The sequence below is a fragment of the Dipodomys ordii genome, unplaced genomic scaffold, assembly GCF_000151885.1.
Source record: "Dipodomys ordii isolate 6190 unplaced genomic scaffold, Dord_2.0 Scaffold123, whole genome shotgun sequence".
NCBI lineage: Eukaryota > Metazoa > Chordata > Mammalia > Rodentia > Heteromyidae > Dipodomys > Dipodomys ordii.
The window spans coordinates 127,362-150,456 of NW_012267339.1; the positions used below are offsets into that span (position 1 = coordinate 127,362).

At 36.9% G+C, this 23,095-nt stretch overlaps 1 protein-coding gene across 1 annotated transcript in view; it reads left to right on the top strand.

Annotated features, from left to right (window-relative positions):
• Positions 1 to 3,085: 3,085 nt before the first annotated feature.
• The window catches only part of Ptpn13 (protein tyrosine phosphatase, non-receptor type 13 (APO-1/CD95 (Fas)-associated phosphatase)), a 143,744-nt gene continuing 123,734 nt past the window's right edge, over positions 3,086 to 23,095 (top strand). The window contains exons 1-4 of the mRNA XM_013029811.1: positions 3,086 to 3,196; positions 12,128 to 12,346; positions 17,984 to 18,049; positions 20,300 to 20,485. Of these exons, the coding sequence (XP_012885265.1) occupies positions 3,086 to 3,196; positions 12,128 to 12,346; positions 17,984 to 18,049; positions 20,300 to 20,485 (582 nt within the window). The remainder of the gene's footprint in view (positions 3,197 to 12,127; positions 12,347 to 17,983; positions 18,050 to 20,299; positions 20,486 to 23,095) is intronic.

Sequence of the window (23,095 nt, forward strand, 5' to 3'; positions counted from 1 at the left end):
TTTCTAATTTTTTTTTTTTGATGTATTGTAACACAGCATGCCCTCTTACTTCATGTTGCCACTGAAAGTTCAGGAAGCATACAGAAGCACAGTTACAGAGTGATTGCATATAGAGACCAGTGTTTTGGGATCAGATGAGGAGAAGGAACGTATCCCATGTTGAATCATGGTGATATAAGCTGAGGTAACAGAGATGACACTGGAGAATTCAGCAGAAGAGATAGAAGAGACCAAAGTGTAATATAAGTCTCTGTAGAGTCTGAAAAGATATATTGAGGGCAGGGTGGGACCTGGTGGCTTTCCATTGTGTATTGGAGGTAGTTCTTCCCAGTTTAATTCATATAGTATAAAAAAATGTTGCAATGGAATCTGGGTACATTGGCTCAACTCTGTAATCTTAGCTACTCAGGAGGTGGATATTGGAAGGAATATAGATTGAGGCCTGCCTCGTGGGGGGGCAGCGGGGGAGGGGGACAACCAATCCTCATCTCAACCAATAAATAGCTGGTGTGATGGTACACATCTGTTATACCACAGATGCAGGAGGAGTGTAGTTCGGGTCAGTGCAGGCATATATTCGAGGCCATATTAAAAAAAATTAATGAAAGCAAAATGAGTTGGAAGTGTGGTTCAAGGGCAAAGTCCTGAGTACTGTCAAAAGAAAAGCAATAGAAAAGGAGTTGCATATTTTGGGGGGATATTCAGGTTGTAATCTTATGATCACAAATATCTAGGAGAAGAAATAAAGAGAAATGTGGGGGGAAGGGTAGAGATGGTAATTAACCAAGATACAGGAGAAAATGGTTTGAGATTAATTCCCACACTTGGATCACTTCGTATCAGGAGTGCTTAAGGGGGCATCAGACCCAATGACCGTTAAAAGTACACTCTCCCTCACCCCTGTTACCCTGAATGTTGGTACAGGCCTGGAACCCTAGCATTTAGGAGGCAGAGACAGAAGCATCTCTGGTGGAGCAAGCTTAGTGAGGCTCTCAAAACACAAACACAAGTCTCTCCTGGAATGGGATGCCCTGCCTGTTGGTTATTATAAGGGACTAACTTCAATAACAGTCTACTTTCTTTCTTTTTTTTTTTGGTCAGTCATGGGGCTTGAACTCTGGACCTGGGCGCTGTCCCTCAGCATTTCAGCTCAAGGCTAGCGCTCTACCACTTGAGCCATAATGCCACTTCTGGCTTTTTTCTTTTTGCTTATGTGGTGCTGAGGAATCGAACCCAGGGCCTCATGCATGCAAGGCAAGCGCTCTACCACTGAGCCACCTTCCCAACCCAAGAATCAGGATGTAAAACAGCATTAGTCAATTAGATGCAAGAAATGTGACAAATAGGTGAGTTTGTAGGTAGCAAAACTTATTAGAATGCTAATACTTGGGCCACATTACACACCTAAAATAAGAATCTCTGGTATGGATCCCAGTGATCTGTGTTTTAACAGGGGAATTTGGTTGCCAACCATGTATAGGCTAGAATTGCTAAAAAGTAAGAGCCATGGGAATCTTTTGAAAAGGTGTAGGAATAGCCACTGATTACAAATCTTTTTTTTTTTTTTTTCTGCTTATGTGGTGCTGAGGAATCGAACCCAGGGCCTCGTGCATGCAAGGCAAGCACTCTACCACTGCGCCACCTTCCCAGCCCTGATTACAAATCTTGTACACAGTGGAAGAGTGTTTGATGACAGACAATAAAGCTTTATTGATGATATGGTTTTCTAGTCCAGGGTAGGAACAGTGTTAAGTACTAATAAATTTGGAAATCTTTGGTTAGAGGTACGATTAATCTAAAGAAAATGCATTATTTTTATTCAAAACCTTGTAGTTTTAAATTTACAGTGCTGCTTTGCTGGTTTCACTTTAATTTTTCAGAAAATTCAGAAGTATAGCCACTCTAGAGTTTTGTAAAGCAGAAAGCCATGCTACAGAGGTGTTGTTGAAGGAAAGATAGGTTGGTGGAATTAGTATATTAACAATTAACAATAATCAATTACTGTTAAGAAACATCTACTTATGAGGTATTATGTGGATGATCTGAATAAATACAGTTGCCCGGAAGGGGTTTATTCAGATCAGACAAATGAATGTGCAAAATTTAGCACTTCAAAACATTGAGCCAAATGAATGACAGAGACAATGAATACTGCAGACGTTCAGAGGAGGAAGAGATAATACCATATTTATTGTACTGATGGCACTGCTGTAAGTGATCAGGCCATGTTCATAGAATATAAAGCAACTTACACATTGCAAGTACCTAAGGATTTTTCCTTCTTTCAAATTGAATGCCTGAATTTACTTGTTATTGTGAGATAGTTATTGCAGTAGACTTAGTGGATGTGTTATAAAATTTATTGTGAGGCAGCTGTGTATTTACTGCTCAAAGGGAGCTGGTTTCCCATAATGCCTAAATTGTAGAGTAATATCGATAATACAGAGAAATTAAATTTGGCTGCTTTGGCAGGTAGGAGATTAACAATTATTACCACTGCCCAAAATTTATTTGGAGGAAACAAATGCTTATTTTTCATTGCTTATGTTTGCTAATTGTGTCATTTTAATACAAGTTCTTCTGTTGAATCATACCAAACTGCTGCTTTTTTGGGGATGAATTGTAGTAGTCTTTATTCTCTAAGTACTCTTGAGTAAAATCAAGAATGATAATGGAAGAGCAAATAAGATATGATGGTCTCCAAGAAGTTTGATCTTCTAAAATGTATTCTCCTGTGTGAGTTATCTTTGTCTTTATATCTGCTATATAAAACTTGAACTTGTTTGTTGCTTCTGTCTTTTTCAGTAGGTGAGAACAGCATGCTATAGGTATTCCTAAGCAGTTTTACTAGTGAATTGTGTGTGTGTGTGTGTGTGCGTGCGTGCACATCTGTGTACACTAAACCTCATGTTCTGTTATTTATTGCTCTACCACTTGAGCAATATCTCCACTTCCAGTATTTTGTTGATTAATTAGAGATTTATTTCTTTATCATTTTGCACTCCTAGCAATTTAAAGCTATGAACATTTTTTAAAACAAAGTCTTTATGGTGACTATTCATAAAGAAAAAAACTATATCCAACTATGACCTTGTTGAAAGACACAATCTTCAAATTGAGCTTTTCTTCTGAGGTAGAAAAATGTAAAACTTTTAATAAACATGCAGTTTCAAACACAGAACTGATGGTGATGATGGTAATTGGTTATCCTTTTGTCATAAATTTCTTAGTTATTACCTTGTGGTCATTACTATGTATATCTGAATGATTACTGCTTGGAAATTTGAGATTTTTTCTTGTGGTCTTTTATGTGCTCTAGCTATAATATATATAGCTATAATATATGTAATAATATATAATATATATTATATAAGATATAATATATAATAATATCTATGATATAATATATATAATATATAATAATCTAGCTATAATATATATTCTCTGTACTTTCTGCTTCAAAGCTTTAACTTCAGTTTGTTAATGCTGTGACTTCTACATTGTCTATATCATCATTATTACTTTCTGTATTTGGCCTCTAAAAATTCTTAGAGATAGTTAAACTCAACTGTGATCCCATGAGTATGGTTTTATAATTATGTCTTTTGTAATTTCATGTAATTATTATGATACGTATAATGATTGATGACTAATATAAAACTACTACTCTTTGTATTAAATTCTCTGTAATTTGCTTTTGATATTGCCACCTTACATAGTTAGATTCCATATACTTGTCCTTTATCTATAATTTCTGTGTTTTATAAAGAGTGGAGAATTGGAGAGTGTGTGTGTGTCTGTGTGCACGCACATGCGTGTGTACGTGTAGTACAGATGTTTGGCTTTGGGGCACAGTATGCTCTACTATTTAAGCCAGTCTGCTTTTTTCTGGTGGTTATTTTACAGATGGAGTCTAAATGGTATTCTTCAGATCTCAGCATCCTTAGTAGTTCAGATTATAGGCATGAGCTACCAATACCAGCTCAAATTTCCATTTTCACTTATTTTTACCTCTTTGCGTGCATGCATGTGCGTGTGTGTGTGTGTGTGTGTGTGTGTGTGTGTGTGTGTGTGTGTGTCTGTTGGTCTTGGGGCTTGAACTCAGGGCCTGGGAGCTACCAATACCAGCTCAAATTTCCATTTTCACTTAATTTTACCTCTTTGTGTGCATGCATGTGTGCGTGTATGTGCATGTGTGTGTGTGTGTGTGTGTGTCTGTCTGTCTGTCTGTTGGTCTTGGGGGGGCTTGAACTCAGGGCCTGGGCACTGTACCTGAGCTTTTTGTTGAAGGCTAGCACTCTACCACTTTCCATTATAACTCACTTGCTGCTTTTTCCATGTTTAATTGGAGATAAGGGTTTAATGGATTTTCCTTCCAGGGCTGGGTGGGAATTTTGATCCTTACATCTCACCTTCCTAAGTAGCTTATTTTATTTACTTAAGAAGTGAAATTGTCATCACTGAAATAAAAGTTGGGGAAGAAGTTCATTAAAAGTCTTAATGCTTTAAGTCTTCCTAATTATAGGCCTCTCAGTCCCATCTTACTAACTGATTGGGAAACATAGCTTATAATAATAATAATAATAACAACAATAGCAACATGTAGGTACAGGGAAAACAAACACAGTTTCTCTTGTACTTTCAGTCAGTACACCTTTGGTCACAGTAATATTTACTGAGGAGTGAGTCTGACAAGATATGAGGCCATATATAATGGAATGGAGAGCTTTGCTTTGTTCCTGGGTAGGAAAGCTCTGTCAGTTTCCTGTAAATCTATAGACTCAATGCAGTCCCAACAGACTTTATTTTTGTGGAAACTGAATTCATTCTAAAATTGACACGGAAATTCAGCGGATTTCCAGTAACCAAAACAACTTTTAAAAAGAGCAAAGTTTGTGGAGATTTACTGCCTAATTTCAAGACTTACTTTGAAGCTGTGGTGAACAAAATAGACAGATCAATGGAGCATAATAAGAGTCTGGAAAAGCTCACATTTCTAATGAACTTCAAATTGGCTTCCTGAGGCCTTTTTAAACTTTTGAAAAAGAAAGCTTTTTTGGATTAAGAGTTTTTAAAGTAAATCTTCGTATGGTGTGTATGGCTTTTTTGAAAGCTAGATCCTACCTACTCCCTTTTTTATTACATTCCTAATTATCTACAGCCATAATTTTGTTGATTAAGAGGGTGTATCAGCTGTCTTTGACATGCTACATCTTGCCTTGCATTATAAGGCCAGAACTAGCAGGTCCTTCAGGTTAAATGTGTTTGAGTCAGATCAAATTATTCCATTTGTTCTCTGGAAACAAACTATAAAACATGAAATTAAGCTTAATATCTAGCATTCATAAAATGAATAACACAGATTGTTTGACAAGTACATGAAACACTTATAACAAATGAACATTCTCTTCCTCACAAGCACCAGTGTACTAATTTGAACTTATCTTAACTTTAAATATTCTGAACAATTTTATAAATTTGAAGATTTACACATTTAATGGGAAGAGTTACTAGAGATCATGCTTTCTTGTTCTGTCTTTGGTGATAAATGTAATTTTGCTCACTGCATTTAAGTTTTATACTTACAGAAAACTTTTAATGTTGGGTATAACCTGTACAGTTTTTTAACTGTACAGCCTAATGAATTTTAGTGAATGCATGTACACATCCATGTCCCCACCCTCCCTCCACACTCAGAGCGAGATATAAGACATCTTTAGCACTTACTTAGAAGGCTTCCTCAAGCTCTCTTTTTTCCCTCATCAATTCTTGGTACTCAAGGATAGTCACTACTATTACATATCACAGACAAGTTTGGTCTAGTTTTGGGGATCACATAAAAAGAACCATAAGCCAGGCACTTGTGCCTCATGCCTGTAATCCTAGCTACTCAAGAGGCTCTAGAATGCTACATGTCTCCCACTAGAAACTGGAAACGTACTAATCTACTAACCTTTCATCTGGCTCTGGGAAAAAATGGAATAAATTCCAATCCCTTTGGATGTTACTGGTTTTTCTGCCTTTGTATATTCTAGGCCCCAGAAAATAAAATGAAGTAAATGAGTTCGTTCTTTTAGTTTAACAAAGCCTTTGGTTTTATTCAGATAGCAAAGGTAGAAAAACAAGAATATCCTTTTTTTAACTTGAAACTTTTATCTGCAGTTGGCAGGAGAGAATAAAACCTACTCTTTATAAAAGACCTTTACCATAAAACTTACTTCTTTTACTAATTATGTCTATTAGCATTTGGCAAAATACAATGTGACAGATGATCAAGAGTCCAAGGTTGTTAGATGGCAACACAAGTGCCAGCACTTTGAGAAGCTAAGCACTTCATTCCAAAATTTCTGAGGCAAAATTGTTAAAAGCTATAGCAAGAAGATTGTTTTAAGTAGATGTTACCATTCACAATTAACATTTTTAAACCATATAAATAGGATAATCAATCAAGATATGATTATTGCTCAGGGAGAGCACCCAGAACCTGAGTTCAAGCCCTATAAATAACAAATAAACAAATACATATGTACATACATACATAAAATAATTACTTATGTAACTCCTTCTGTACATCACCTTTACAATAACAATAAAAATATATGTTAAAAAATGAAACTAGAGGGAACTATTTAGATTTTTCTCTGTATCCTGTAGCTTCAGAGATAAGAATGTGCCTTTCCTCTAGGTTTAGGGAGGCCAGAGTATAGGTATTAAAATGGATCTTATGGCCTCTCTAGGACAGTGACTTTCTCTGTAAACAGTTTTTACTAATGCCAGTGTGTTATATTTTAGGGTAAAACCTACAGCCTATCAGTAGGAAAGACACTTTCTAAAAGCCAGTGTCTTCCTTTGTTATTTAGCCAGCTGCCTCTTTATAGACAAAAAAGCTATTTTGATCTCATTTTAATCAAAAATTATTTGATAACTCTTTGGCCTTTGTAATACAATGATTTTATTACAGTTTGGATAAAATAGTTTGTAACATTTCCTGGCTTATTTTTGCCTCACTTTTAGCTCGTTTTAGCTTTTCTTGTTTTTTGTATTACTTGTAGTTGTCAAGAAGGGTGAATTAAAGACTGATTCTAATTTAATTTAACTAAGTAATTCTAATTTAATTTAATTCTAATTTATAAGCTGTAAAAATAATTTCAAAACATTCTGGAAGTATATAAAACTTATACAGATGCCATTTTAGGATGAATTAGCAGGTTGACATAGAATTGGAAATAGGTATAAGAACAGAAGCATAATTGAGCTGTGATATCTTTTTTTTTTTAATTTATTTTTTTTGGTTGGTCATTGGGCTTGAACTCTGGGCCTGGACACTGTCCCTCAGCTCTTGAGCTCTTCAGCTCAAGGCGAGCACTCTACCACTTGAGCCACAGCGCTACTTCTGGTTTTCTAGTGGTTAATTAGAGATAAGAGTCTCACGGACTTTTCTGCCCTGGCTAGCTTTGAACCATGATCCTCAGATCTCAGCCTACTGAGTAGCTAAGATTACAGGGGTGAGCCACCCGCGCCTGGCATCTTTTTTTTTTTTTATAATACAATTTGTGTTAGCCTCCTGATTACAGTTGTGCACCACTGTGCCTGATTCTTATCTTAGTCTTTACATAAATGTGGGACAAAAAAAGCTGAGGGGTGGCCTAAAGGAAATAAAAGATTTCTCAGCGAAGAAAAAGCATGAACATTTAGTACTCTGGGTTTTAAGAGAACTTTGAAGAGAGGCTTCAAGATGTGTCTTTGCATATCAGATTTCTGCTTATTTCTAGCTTTGTTCTTCTACTTGAAATTCTGTCTGAGAAACTTTTTCTGTGGAATGTTGGTAAGTCTCTGAATAGAATCACTTGATACTGAAATTAGTTCATATTGGTTTACTCTTTCATAATAGCATTCTTGAGTACAAGTGAATGAACAACTGAAATATAGGACATAAAACTAAACTTCTGGAATTCTTTTGTTAGCATTCTTTGATTTTGGAAATACTTCCTTTAAATTCCTTCCTTTTAGTTGTCAAGAAGGGTGAATTAAAGACTGATTCTAACCACAACTCTCGATTTCTTCACTTGTTGGTTTACATAACTCCTTACAATTACTTAAAAATGTATTTTGTGGTTTGACTGTTTTCTCAATACTCTAATACTTAGATGTCATGTGTGTGTTTTGGAAAGTTGACAGCAATATAGTTGCGATCACAGTTGTACTAGCTTTATTATTTATCAGTTAAATAACACTTTGAAAATGTATCATTTCTCTGTTTTTTAAAAAGCAAAATTATAATCCAACAAGATAATTTATTTCTCACTATTCCACTGCCAACAATTCTTGATGTTCGCTCTCCAAACTTAATCATTTCCTGACTACATGCCTTTGCTTTGGCAGTTTGTTCTGTTTGTAATACTACCTTTAGCTACAGTTACATGTTACCTTCTTAAAGGGACACACATACTAAAAAAAATTTCTCTGTACATTTCAGTTAAGGTAATTTTGCTGTCTGCAAAACTCTCTTGTTTTTCTCTTAAATACATTTTAGATCGTGTGTTTATGTGTATGTTTTATTTTTCAAACTATTTTTGATTTTATTAGCAAATGACTTTCAGTGTTGAAAAGATTACGCTAATCTATATAGTACTTAAGATTATTCTGTCCATTAGGTGTTCCACAAAAACAAATGCAACTAAAAGTCTATTACCATTTCCTGCTAAGGGCCATATGGGAATTATAACATCATTCACAGACCATATAAAATCACCAATACAGATAGATAGAACATGGAAAGCCAATTAAAAGCATATATATTTGTTCATTGTGCACCAAGTGATTTCAAGGACTTTATATGGCTCAAGTGTCAAGAATTTCTCACCCCTTTTTATACTATGAAGTTGAAGGTAAAATATACATTTTTGCCAGAGTAGTAATAGTTTTATTGACTTTAGTTGTATTGGTCAATGAGTAAATCTCAGTTTTAGAGTGATAAGCCATAATAGACTGCTTTCACTTTCAACGTCTTCTAGTTGGTGTTACCATGGTGAAAACAAGACAGAGTTGGTCTGTGGCCTAGGATGAGGACGAAGAGTATAGCAAGCCCTTTTCTAGTTTGTGCAGATACCAGTATCCAGCTGATCCCTACCTATTCTGTATACCACTATTCTACATACCACTGCAGGATATAGTATTTAGATGTGATCATCTATACATTTGAAACAGTAACAGCTGTATCGGAAATCATTAGGAAACTGTTCAAATTAAAGGCTGTCAAGAATTAGCCATGGGAATTAGAATGTCAGCCTCTTACCTATGTTGAAACCTGGGAACTTGGTAACTGACAGAAAGGCTAATAAGAAAAATTAAGAGTAGGGTAAACATTAGCAGTGGTGAAAAAAGTATTAGAGGGAGTTATAGCACAATACTTTCAAGTATACACAAGAGAAGAGGAAGATCCTGGGGAAAAAGGGAGAAGAAACAGCTTATGCCCATTTTAGGAGTGCCCTAGGGTCTCTTCATTTCCTTTTTTTTTTTTTTTAAGCAAAACTAACCAGTATTTAATGAATAGAAAGACAAGCTTCCTTTCTCTCTCTCACACACACACACTCTCTCTCTCTCTCTCTCTCTCACACACACACACACACACACACTCTTTCTCTCTCTCACACACACACACACATTTAAATTTTATTTTTATTTAATTTTATTTTCTTTTTGTCGGTTGTGGGGCTTGAACTCTGGGCCTGAGCGCTGCCCCTCAGTTCTTCAGCTCAAGGAGAGCGCTCTACCACCTGAGCCACAGCGTCACTTCCAGTTTTTTGGTGGTTAATTGGAGATAAGAGTCTCGTGAACTTTCCTGCCTGGGCTGGCTTTGACTCACGACCCTTAGATCTCAGCTTTCTGAAAAGCTAGGATTACAGATGTGAGCCACCAGTGCCCAACTTCTTTCCCATGTTTTTGGCAGACTGTTTCCTAACTTATTCCATCACAGAAGGGAGAGTACTTCTGAAGACTCATTGCTGCTCTGACTCTATTTTTTCTAGTCTTAAAACCTTCCCTTCAGGGGCTGGGAAGGTGGCTCAGTGGTAGAGTGCTTGCCTTGCATGCTTGAGGCCCTGGGTTCGATTCCTCAGCATCACATAAGCAAAAAGAAAAAAGCCAGAAGTGGAGCTGTGGCTCAAGTGGTAGAGCGCTAGCCTTGAGCTGAAGAGCTGAGGTACAGCGCCCAGGCCCAGAGTTCAGGCCCCACTACCGGACCCCAAAACAAAACAAAACAAAAAAACAAAACCAAAAAACCTTCCCTTCCACATAGGAGGGAAAGTATGCAACCTGTGTCTCTTTGGGCCTGACTTCCTTCACTGAACAAAACTTGAAGCCTTTTAAAAAACAAACAAACAGACACATAACTCATTTTATTGGTGATGGATTCACATAACTTTAAATACAGTCTTCTCTATCAGGAACTCACATATATCTCTGATTCTGACTCTCACACTTCAGATCCAAGTGTCTTTGACATCTCTGCTATCAAGGAAAAATTTTATGTTTCCAGTTACTCAGTTCAACCTGTTAGCATCATCAGATTCCTTTCACTCCCATGTAATCTGCCAGGAAATTCTGTTTTTACTACCTCTAAAATACATTGTTTCCATCAAATTCTCACTTCTACTGCTCTTACCTTGATTTCAAACCTTTATCATCTCATTCCATGTAGTATTACATTGGCTTCCTAGTAAATACAATAAAAGTTATTTTCATAAAATTATATACTTTTTTGATAATACTATTCCATGATCTTCTGTAAATTCCTTATATCTTGACCTACAATGATATCAGAATAATGCACTCAGATTAAATAATGGAATTGACAGTCATAGCCTTCTGTGAACCCAGGTCACCCAACAGTTAGCTTAAACCCTACATCGATATCCTTTTGATATTAGAAGGCAAAATTAAATTCCTTCAAATGAGTCTTTTGACCTTTTTAATGGATTGCTTGCTTTACTTTTAGGAAGAGATCACCTATTTATATTTTTAGCCTTCATATATAGTGAGCTTTCCAGCTATACAGGCAAACATTAAAACCAAAACTTAAGAGACCCTAGTAGTTATATTGGTAATATACAACAAGCTGCCTGAAATTCTAGTGTAATGATGAATCAAAATAAATGACAAAATTCAAATTCAAGAAAAGAACATTCTGGGGCTGGGAAGGTGGCTCAGTGGTAGAGCGCTTGCCTTGCATGCCTGAGTCCCTGGGTTTGATTCCTCAGCACCATATAAGCAAAAAGAAAAAAAAAAAGCCAGAAGTGGTGTTGTGGTTCAAGTGGTAGAGCTCTAGCCTTGAGCTGAAGAGCTGAGGAACAGCATCCAGGCCCAGAGTTCAGGCCCCATGACCGGACCCCCCCCCAAAAAAAAATTCTGTTTGGTTGGTTGGTTTGAGTTTTGATTTGTTTGGATTTTTGAGAAAAAGTCTCACTAGGTAGCCTAGGCTAGCCTCAAACTCTTGATCCTCCTACCTCAGGCTCCAGTGTTGGGGTTATAATACCATGCATGGCAAACCAAAAAATTTTGACTTAAAAAGCAAACAACCGCCTCTCCCAGATCCTTTAATTATACTTGGAACCCTTATTAATCTTAAATCTGAGGAAATTAGTTTATGAACATTATGGTCCAAATTAAGGAATCTTAATCAGGGAATTTGGCATAAATGAGATACATGTGTATTAGTGAAGTTCAGAACCTATGTATGGAGTTTTGTATTGGGGTACCATGTCTTGAGGGACTATAGCTTTCACTAATTTCTTAAAGGAATCCAGGGAATTTAGAGGGAATTGTGGATTCCCTCTAAAATTTAAACCTACTGATCCTTACCTGTTCTATATACCACTATAATAAAACAATTGAACCAACATTAATTTTTATAACCAGTAATAAACATTCACAAGTTTTTTAGATCTGTCCTCCAGATTTGAATTACTAAACTAAATCAAGTCATTAATGTTAACAATGCTAGCATTTGCATTTTGATAATACCTATTGTTGATTTCAACATATATGCATATATAATAGATATGCTGGAATATATTGGTACTAATGTAAGTAGTACAGTGATAGTACTTCCTCTGATAATAATTTTAAGAAATTTTATCTTCTTTTTTTTGGGTACAATTATGAACCAGTAAGCATAGCTGATCCTGCTGCCCTTGGCTTCATCATTTCTCCATGGTCCCTTCTGTTGCTGCCATCTGGTAGTGTGTCATTTACAGACGAAAATATTTCCAATCAGGACCTTCGAGCATTCACTGCACCAGAAGTTCTTCAAAATCAATCACTGACATCTCTCTCTGATGTTGAGAAGGTAACTTAGATTTTAAATCTTTATTAATATTTGTTTTAATAGTTTAATGTGAGTAGGCAAGACAATGGGCTACGCCAGCCCCTGAAAAGAACTCAATAATTATGTGTTCAAAAAGCTTATTTTAGTTAAGAATTTCAAACAGTTCTAGACAAAATTATGAATTTCAGCAAAATACTAAAACAATTGAGAGGCTATTAATTCATGCTTACAAAGAGTTGTGAAATACCTGTCATGTATACAACACTGCTGTAGGAAAGATGCAAAACTGACTTGGAAGTAGGTTCTGATGAAGGTGTACAGAACAATCTGTAATATGTCAGGATGAGATGATTTCTGTGTAGAGGAATAAAATGTTAAGTAGCATTTGCCTTGGGCTATGAGAAATTACTAGATTTTAGATGAGTACAAATACATAGAAAGAACATTTTCCTCAAGGTTAATAGTGTGGAAAATGACAAGATGTATAAATAATTCACTGTGGATGGAAATGATTTATCAGAGCAGCTAGGCTAAAGAAACTGTAGCTAAAGAAGCAAGGGGACTTGAGAGACTTTGTCCTAAATGTACTAGGGATCATATTAATAGAATTGTGATACAATGAGTTTATGGTCCCCCCCCTTCCCCCAGTTTTCTGGTGATTAATTGGAGATAAGAGTTTGTGGACTTTTCTGCCCAAGCTGGCTTTGAACTACAGTCCTCAGATCTCAGCCTCTTGAGTAGCTAGGATTACAGACATGAGCCACTAGTGCCGGCTTACATTGTATTTTAAGCTGGAGAGAAGGACAGATAACTCTATCCTGGAGAATATATAAAAGTGAACATAAAGAAATGAAGGCAAAACTAAGAGATAGACAATTCATGTGAACAGTGAAGAAGAAGGAAACATTTATGCTAGAAATAATCTGGCTATGATGATATTGACATAAAAACTTTTGTGCAAATGTTTAAAATATCAGACTATGGGTCCGGAATTTCTGGAAAATTCAGAATCTGCAGTGAACCAATTTTCTTTTCATTCATCATTCCACATAAATGTAAAAAAAAACTTAGTAATTTCTTGATAATAAAATTGCTGTCAAAATGCACATTTTACCTTTTGATACACATTGCTAGTTGCAATCTAAAGTGATGCTAGCCCTTTGCTGATGGCAATATTTTCATTTTCAGAGATTAAACTAGAGGTAGGCCTCTTGATTTAGTCCATCAGTAGTATATATGAAGAAAACACTGATGAGAATTGGTAGGATATATTGGGATTAAGATGATCTGTCTTTTATATTTTAAGAACTACATACATTTTGGAAGTATAAACAATCAGCAGAGGGAAACAATAGCTTTGAGGTGATTGCAGTACTTTAAGGCAAAGTACTTTAAGTACTTTAACCTTAAGAAACTTCTCCATGAGATGAGGAACTTGAAAAGGACTTTGTTTACTATAGGTATATAAAGTATTGGTCATTGTTCATGGAGTTATTAAAATGTATAGATAATGTTTTATTTAGCTGAAATATATATATATATATATATATATAGTTACGCAGTATTTTAACAGTATGAATTCATCCTGTGCCTTGTCTGATTTCATTTAATAGTAATATACTTTTTGACTCTTACGTCAGTGAAATGGCATCTTTTTTCCTTCTTTATTGAGATTAAGTGATTAAAGATTACATAAATTTCACAAAATTCATAATATTGTGGGATAGTGATACTTAGTTTAAGTCACAAACACATTTTTTTTCCTTTTTTTTTTTGATTGGTTGTGGGGCCTGAACTCTGGGCCTGGGCACTGTCCCTCAGCTCTTCAGCTCAAGGCTAATGCTTTACCACTTCGAGCCACAGTCACTTCTGGCTTTTTCTGCTTATGTGATACTGAGGAATCGAACCCTGGGCCTCCTGCATGCAAGGAAGCACTCTACCACTGAGCCACCTTCCCAGCCCCACAAACACATTTTAACCTTCACCAGGTGCATTGTCATTATCATGGTCTATGAAGCTTATAGACTCTACAAACTTTGACACTACAGAATCAAGTGATATGTACATTTCTTTCCTTTTGCTTAGTGTAAGCTGTTCCTTCTTTCTCTCTCATTCCCTTCCTCCCATCACTGCCCATGAGTTGCTTAGTTCACTTTCATTCATGTCCAGTGCAGCTGATGGGCCCCTCTGTTGTATTTTTCTTACCCTCTGATTCTGTGCCCTTCTCCTAGCTTCCCTTAGATATGTACATGTGTACACCATATGTGAGGTCAAGTACATGGATTCATCTAGAAATGATGTGACAAATTAAAAGAGGTCCTTTGTTTCTGGAGTTTACTTTGTCATATCTCCTTGCATTTTGAATTTAACATCCGCATATTACGGAGATTATGTGCTGTTTGTCTCTTTGAACGTGGCTTATCTTGCTTAACATGATTTGTTCTAGTTTCATCCATTTCCCTGAAAATGCCATTATTTTGTCCTTTCTAATGGCTGGGTAACATTCCATTGTATATAGGTACCATAATTTTTTGATTCATTCATCTGTAGTGGGGCATCTGAGTTGTCTCAATATCTTGGCTATTGTGAATAGTGCAGCAATGAACATGAAAGTGCATGTGTACTTGTATCCTGGTTCCTGTTGGTAGATGCCTAGCGGTGGTATGGCTGGGTCATAGGGAAGGTCTATATTTAGCTTTCTGAGGAATCTCTAGACTGCTTTCCAGAGTGGTTTTATTAGTTTACATACCCACCAGCAATACAGTAGGGTTCTTCTTTCTCCATAACTCAGCCAACATTTGTTGTTGGTTGAATTTAGGGTATAGACCATTCTGACTGGGGTAAAGTGGTACCTCAGGGTTGTTTTTATTTGCATTTCCTTTATGGCCAGGGATGATGAACATTTCCTCATGTGTTTCTTTGCCATTTTTATCTCTTCTGAAAGTCTCTCGTTAGTTCCCTTGCCCATTCAATGATTAGTTTATTAGATTTGGGAAGGATTATTTTGTTGAATTTCCTGTATACAATGAATATTAGGCCTTTGTCTCTGATATATTGCTGGTAAATATCTTTACCCTGTTGGTTGACTGTCTTTCTAGTTTGGAGGCTACGTTTTTTAGCTGTGCAGAAACTTTTTATTTTAAGGAAGTCCCATTTGTCAAGTCTCTCTCCAATTTGCTATGACCCTGAGACTCTGTTCAGGAAGTTCCAGTCTGTGCCTATAAGTTCAAGTGTCTCTCCTACTCTGTCCTGCAGTAGTTTCAGAGTTTGGGGTTTGATGTTGAAGTCTTTAATCCATTTTGAGTTGATGTTAGTGCATGGTAACAGGCCGGGGTCCACTTTTAGTTTTGAAATGGCATCTTAAATTCTGTGTGTGGTCATCACTTTAGGTGATAATCTCATTTTTTGGGGGGGGGGGTGGTCCAGTTGTGGGGCCTGAACTCTGGGCCTGGCGCTGTCCCTCAGCTCTTCAGCTCAAGGCTAGCGCTCTACCACTTGAACCACAATGCCACTTCCAGCTTTTTTTTCCTGCTTATATGATGCTGAGGAATCGAACCCAGGGCCTCATGCATGCAAGGCAAGCGCTCTACCACTAAGCCACCTTCCCCAGCCCCTAGGAGATAATCTCTTAAATGGGTCTAATGTCTCAAAGAAATAACTACTGAATTATAGTAAAGCCATACTTATCTGAGATTTACAAACTTCAACTGATTTATACAAGAATCTCATTCTCAGGCTGGGAAGGTGGCTCAGTGGTAGAGCGCTTGCCTTGCATGCCTGAGGCCCTGGGTTCGATTCCTCAGCACCACATAAGCAAAAAGAAAAAAGCCGGAAGTGGCCCTGTGGCTCAAGTGGTAGAGCGCTAGTCTTGAGCTGAAGAGCTGAAAGACAGTGCCCAGGCCCAGAGTTCAGGCCCCACGACTGGACCCAAAAAAAAAAAAAAAAAGAATCTCATTCTCTAGTTATGAAAAATTTTGTGTAGGCATCTATGAATTCTTTCTGTAAGGCATTTAGAATCCACAACAAAAGAAAAGAGTAGGACTGGACCATGATACCTCACACTTGTATTCTCAGCTGTTTGGAAGGTGGAGCACAGGGAGATGATAGGTAAAGACTAGCCTGGGTAAAAACTTACTGAGACCCCCCCACACCTCAAAAACTAAACCAGAAGCTGGGTGCTGGTGGCTCACATCTGTAGTCCTAGCTACTCAGGAGATTGAGATCTGAGGATCATGATTCGAAGCCAGCCAGGGCAGGTGGTTTATTAGAGATAAGAGTTTCATGGACTTTCCTGCCCAGGCTGACTTTGAACCATGATCCTCAGATCTCAGCCTCCTGAGTTGCTAGGATTACAGGTGTGAGCCACCAGTGCCCAGCAGTGTGAATATTCTTAACACTATTGAAATTCTATATACACTCAAAAATAGTTCATATTATGTGCTTCCTTTTTAAATATAACTTTATTGTTGTTATTAAGCTGTTATACAGAGGGATTACCATTACATAAGTCAGGTAATGTGTGCATTTCTTTTTTTGGATGATATCACCCCTTCCTTGCTTTCTTAAAGGTGTTTCTTTTTAAATAGTGGTTTTGAGAGGTATAAAAACATTGTAGAAATTTAACTCTTGGGCTGGGAAGGTAGCTCAGTGGTAGAGTACTTGCCTTTCATGTATGAGGCCCTGAGTTCAATTCCTCAGCACCATATAAGCAGAAAAAACCAGAAATGGTGCTGTGGCTCAAGTGGTAGAGCACTAGCCTTGAGCTAAAGAGCTGAGGGACAGTGTCCAAGCCTAGAGTTCAGGCCCCACGACCGACAAAAAACAAAAAAAGAAATTTAGCTCTTGGTTTTGGAGGTATAGAATGATAGAAGGCTTCCTTTAACATTTAGTTCAATCCTGAGAACTGCTAAAAAAAAAGAATCTGCATCTTTAAAGTATTCCTTTATCATTCTGTTGCACTAGCTATAAACTAATTTCTGGTAATATATATAGTGTAGTGCCTTAATGAAATTGTTCTATCATGTAACATTTTCATTATATCAGTTTAAAAAAATGTAGCATCTAAACTTGGCAGACCTTGGACCGTGTACATGTTAGAACATCTTAACTTGAAAGCAAAATAATACAAATTCTGTATACATTACTTCGGGATTAATTTAAGAGAAATTGCTCCAGTGTATAAAATGACATTAATGTTTGCTAAAACATTATTGATAATGTCAGAAATGTAGAAAAATCTTAACTGACTATTAATAACAGATTGAGTAAATTAATAGTTTACAGTACACAGTAAAATTCTACGCAGCAGTCAAAAAAAGGTTTCCAAGCAGTAAAACCTCCTTTGGAAAGTTAGAAAAATAGGCCATGAGTAAATTTTAATGTTTCTCACATTCTGTAAAAGAAGAGGAAAGTAATATATATTTGTATTTGTTAGAATTTGCATTAAAATTTTAAATAAAACATAATAGAATGAGCTCAGAAGTGAAAAAAAGTATTGTAATAATTTTTAATCATTTTTAAAGCTCTCATCTTTTATGTAAGATATAAAATGACAGGTCTCAAAATATATGTTATGCTTTCTTTGGAACAAAATATATAGTATTTGCTAAATTTGTTTTTTTCATTTTATCATAATTATAAAAAAAATTCTATTCCTAGATCCATATTTATTCTCTTGGAATGACGTTGTATTGGGGAGCAGATCATGAAGTACCTCAGAGCCAAGTAAGTCAAGATTTTGCATTTGTTATGCTTTTTACATTTTAGTTTTACATATATAGAAAAGCTCTTTGTGTTATATGTGTTCTACAGCATTATGCAAGGCATCTACTATTTCTGTACTATTGGGATGAAAGTGCAGTATTCTTAGAAACGTAGCAATAACTACCCAGATTTCAACAATTCATCCTGAGAGAAGGAATTGACCAATGATAATACTCAACCAGGCATGGTAGCATATATCTGTAATCCCAACATTCAGGACAGAGACAGGAGAATCTCAAGAGGACTATAAATTAGAGGCTGAGAGACATACCACATTCAATGGTAGCCTTTTTTTTTTTTTTTGGTCAGTCATGGGGCCTGAACTCTGGGCCTAGGCTCTGTCCTTCAGCTCTTCAGCTCAAGGCTAATGCTCTATCACTTGAGCCACAGAGTCACTCCCAGCTTTTTCTGTTTATGTGGTGCTGAGGAATCAAACCCATGGCCTCATGCATGCAAAGAAGCACTCTACCACTGAGCCACATTCCCAGCCCAATGGTAGCCTTTTTGAATCGTGTATGTATGCACATACACATCATATATAAGAGAAATCATGTGTAAGAAATCAGAAATATAAGAGAAATGAGAGTATATTTTATTTCTTCTACTATGATGACTTATAAGAGGGATGATAGCCAGGTGCCAGTGACTCATGCCTATCATCTCAGGAAACTGAGATTCAAGAATCAAGCTTGAGGGTGAGATGGGTCAGATAAATCCTTGACACTTATCTCCAAATAACTAGCAAAAACGGCAAGGAGGGGCATAGCTCAAGTGATAAAGTGCCCGCTGTGAGCAAAATAGTAATGATATTTACAACATCATTCCTGTGCCATACAAAATCATAGCAGGAGAACGCTGACAGCCTTATATGGCCTGAGGGCTGGATATTCCCATCCCTAGTACATGTCAGTTTTTCCCCCCATCAGCAGTAGAGGAAAGCCCAAGTTGCTCTACTTACCATTCCTTGGTATTATTACTGTTTCTATTTGGGGATGTACAGGGGGGTATTTTAAATGTTTATATAGGGGGCTGGGAAGGTGGCTCTGGTTGAGCACTTGCCTTGCATGCATGAGGCCCTGGGTTCGATTCCTCAGCACCACATAAGCAAAAAGAAAAAAGCCGGAAGTGGCACTGTGGCTCAAGTGGTAGCGCTCTGGCCTTGAGCTGAAGAGCTGAGGGACAGTGCCCAGGCCCAGAGTTCAGGCCCCACGACCAGACTCCCCCCCCAAAAAAAGTTTACATATATATATATATACATATATATATGTACATATATGTGTATATATATATGTGTATATATATATATGCATGTGTGTATTCATGGATGGATGGATGGATGGATGGAGGATGGATAGATGTACTTCCTTATTTTGGTGGTGCTGGGCATTGAACCTAGGGACCCACTCATAAGCAAATGCTGTACTACTGAACTCCATCCTCAGAACTATAGTGGCTTCTTTTAAGTTTACTTGAATTTCTTAGTGGATGATGTTGATTGTCTTTCATAATATTTTACAAGTTTGGTTAAAAGTCTTATTCTAGTTTCTTAATTTCATCAGATAATTGGAAGTTGTGTGTGAGTGTGCACGTGTGCACATATGCATGTGTGCACATGCTGGTTCTGAGACTTGAACTTGGGGCCTACCAGCTGCCCCTGAGCTTCTTTTGCTCAAGGCTAGCACTCTGCCATTTGAGCCACAATTCCATAGTTCTTGATTTATTGCAGTATCTGAAATCTTCTACTTTATTGTGGAAATGACTAATTAATTTTATGGAGAAAATAGAATGTCTTATGGAATATTATTAGGAAATAGTTTACTTTCCCTAATGATGTATATATAAATGGCTATTGAATAATAGAAGATAACTTATTACCCCCAGTAGTTCCCACTAAATGGTATAACATGGGAATTGATTTTCAGAACATTTGAATAACCAAAGAATTCCATGTCTTAATCAAAAGAAAGAATTTTTTTTTTCTGTAATACTTCTTGTCTGGGAAAATATATGCTAACCATTTTCTGTCAAAAATATCTTTGGTCTAAGGAAAGATGAAATATAGAGATCAATTCTAGCAGAGAAAAAACACATTTTCTCCAAGTATTTGAAATGTGTTTACTGTGTGTCCTGGGGTTCCAGAATGTTTTTTTTTTCCATAGTAGAAATAGGATTTAATACTAGTGATTAACATGGCTTTTCTTTTCTTTTTAGCCTATTAAACTTGGAGATCATCTCAACAGCATACTGCTTGGAATGTGTGAGGATGTTATTTATGCTCGGGTTTCTGTCCGGACTGTCCTAGATGCTTGCAGTGCCCACGTTAGGAATAGCAATTGTGCTCCTTCCTTTTCCTATGTGAAACAGTTGGTAAAACTGGTTCTGGGAAATCTGGCTGGGGTAAGCTATCTTTCCAACTTGTAAGCATGATCACATTTAAAATTTAGTATTTAAGCATTTTCTTTAAATATGGCATTTTTAAAAAAGAAGATTACATATAAATAAACAAACAAATAAATAAATATTATCCAGGAGTTCTTATCTGATGTGCTATAACCATTTGCTTAAGTATAAAAATCCAAATAAGACTATGAAAAATAATAGAAAAAATTAAAATTCGATTGGAATTTGTGGGAAAAGGGTACAAATTAGAATTGCATTTAAAAAGTTGTCCTTTGAGACAGATGCTGTCAACTAAACAGTTGTTGTCGGATGAAAGTGAACCTCAGTAAAGGCTGTGAAATGGCAAGTAGCAGAGTATGTTTGGGGAATGGTAATAAATTTGGCATGGGTATACTGGGGGTTGTTCAGTGGGAGAGAAGAATTGAAGAGACAATTGAAATCTGCAGGTAGAGAGAACCTTTCTTGATAAAGGCAGTTTTACTTTTACAGAGTATAATAATGCTCCCCTCACTTTTCATTGCTCTTCTCAGGCTTCTGGACAGAAGCAGCTCCAGCAGCTATATTTTATTGCAGACCCTGTGCTGCATGGTTTATTTGTATTATCACATTAATTTGTCTAACAACCCCATCCTAAAAACATGCTTTTATCTCCTTTAAAGATGATGAAACTAAAGCTTAATTAGATAATTTGTCTGCAGCCACTCACATGGCAAATACACAGCTTACTTGTCTTGTTTCTTCCAATATTGCAGAATTTTTTCCTTAGATTTATTCTATTAAACAGGGATATTGGTACATATCATCCGTACATACTACTGAACATTACTAATGATAACTTTCAGGGTTGAGCTTCTTTAAGGTCCTTACAAGTTTCTTTGCTATTTTTCAATTTACCTGTGGTATGAGACTAATAATATCTACCACATAAGGTTGTGTGTGGATTAAATAAAATTTTCAAGCCCTTCAGGCAGTGCTTGGGACATAGTAACTATCCAATAAGAGTTCAATAACTATTATTGATCCCTCAGAGCAGGTATTCCCAAATACGCAGGATATTCACTATGTCTTCGGTTACCGACAATGCAGTATAATCTATACTAATGTCATAGATGCAGTTCAAGAATACTATATTTAGGCAACAGAATGCTTGAGCCTTGAATATACTACTTTTGATAGGTTTCTAATTCATACTCAAATTTCAGTAAGAAAAGGATAAAAGGGTATGTGTCAGTATGCTGGTGTCTATCCAAACATACAAGAATGTATTCATGCCTTTGGTATTAGGTTTAAGCAATTACTCTTTACCATTCTTGCTGCTTCTACTTTGTATGTCAATGTTATTACTATTCAGTTGTCTGAAAAAAAAACATTGTCCTAACTGTTAGGTTTTTAAAAAGAGGTGGCTGAGTAAAAACCACACCACGCACGTGGTATTCAGGTAAGGGGTAGGTTTACTCATCGTTCTGGCTGGCACCAGGCCATCTTGGTCCTCCATGCGGTGGGGAAAGGCCTGGGAAAGAGAGCAGAGAGATCTGGGGACGAGAGAGAGCTGGGAAAGAGAGAGAAAAGAGCTAGAAAAGAAAGCATCTGGGAAAGGTAGGAAAGAGAGAGCTTGGAAAGAGAATAGAGGTGGGAAAGAGAAGAGAAGGAAAGAGCTGAGAAAGAGCTAGCAAAAAGCAGAGAACGTCTGGGCCTAGGCTAGGCCTTATCTAGGGTATGGGCAGAGAAAGTGTGGCCACATCAAATTCCGATGTGACCTTAGCTGATGCAGATGTGACCTCTTCCAGGTGTCCCAGTTGCCTAGGTAACGCAGGTACTGGGTGGAGACTTTGCTTCGAGGAGGGTGGAGTCTGCTAGCCATCCAGGAGCGACCTTACACTAACTTTCCATTCCTTAGAATGTTAAATTTGAACTAATTTGACATGGTTTACTTTAAACAAATATCCTTGGGTAAAGCTATTGACATGTAAGACTACCAAAACATTTTATTATTGAAAAGACCCAAAAGAGCATGGATCCTGGCCACCAGTGGCTCATGCCTAGAATACTAACTACTTAGGAGGCTGCGATTTGAGGATTGTCGTTCAATACCAACTCGGCAGGAAGTCTGTGAGACCAGTTTAACAAACAAAACCATGCAGAAACCACACACGGAAGTGTAGCTGTGTTTCAACTGGTAGAGCATGGGCCTTAAGCAAAATAATTTAGGAACGGGGCCCAGGCCTTGAGTATAAGCCCTAGGATCACTAAAAAGAGCATTGATGGAAGATGCTGATGGCTCACCCTTGTAATCCTAGCTACTCAGGAGCCTGAGATCTGAGGATTGAGGTTTGAAGCAGACAAGCAGAGAAATCTTAAAGACTCTTAATTCCATTTAACTAGCAAAAGCCAGAAGTGAAGGCATGTTTCAAGTGGTAGTGCATCAGCCTTGAGCAAAACAAAGCTAAGCAAGAGCTTGAGGCTCTGAGTTCAAGCCATACTACTAGCACAAAAAGAAAAAAATTGAAATCTGTCACCATCAGTGTGTACATACAAATAATTCTGGCATGTAAGATCTAAAAAATATTTCTTTTCTTTTCTTTCTTTCTTCTTCTTCTTCTTTTTTTT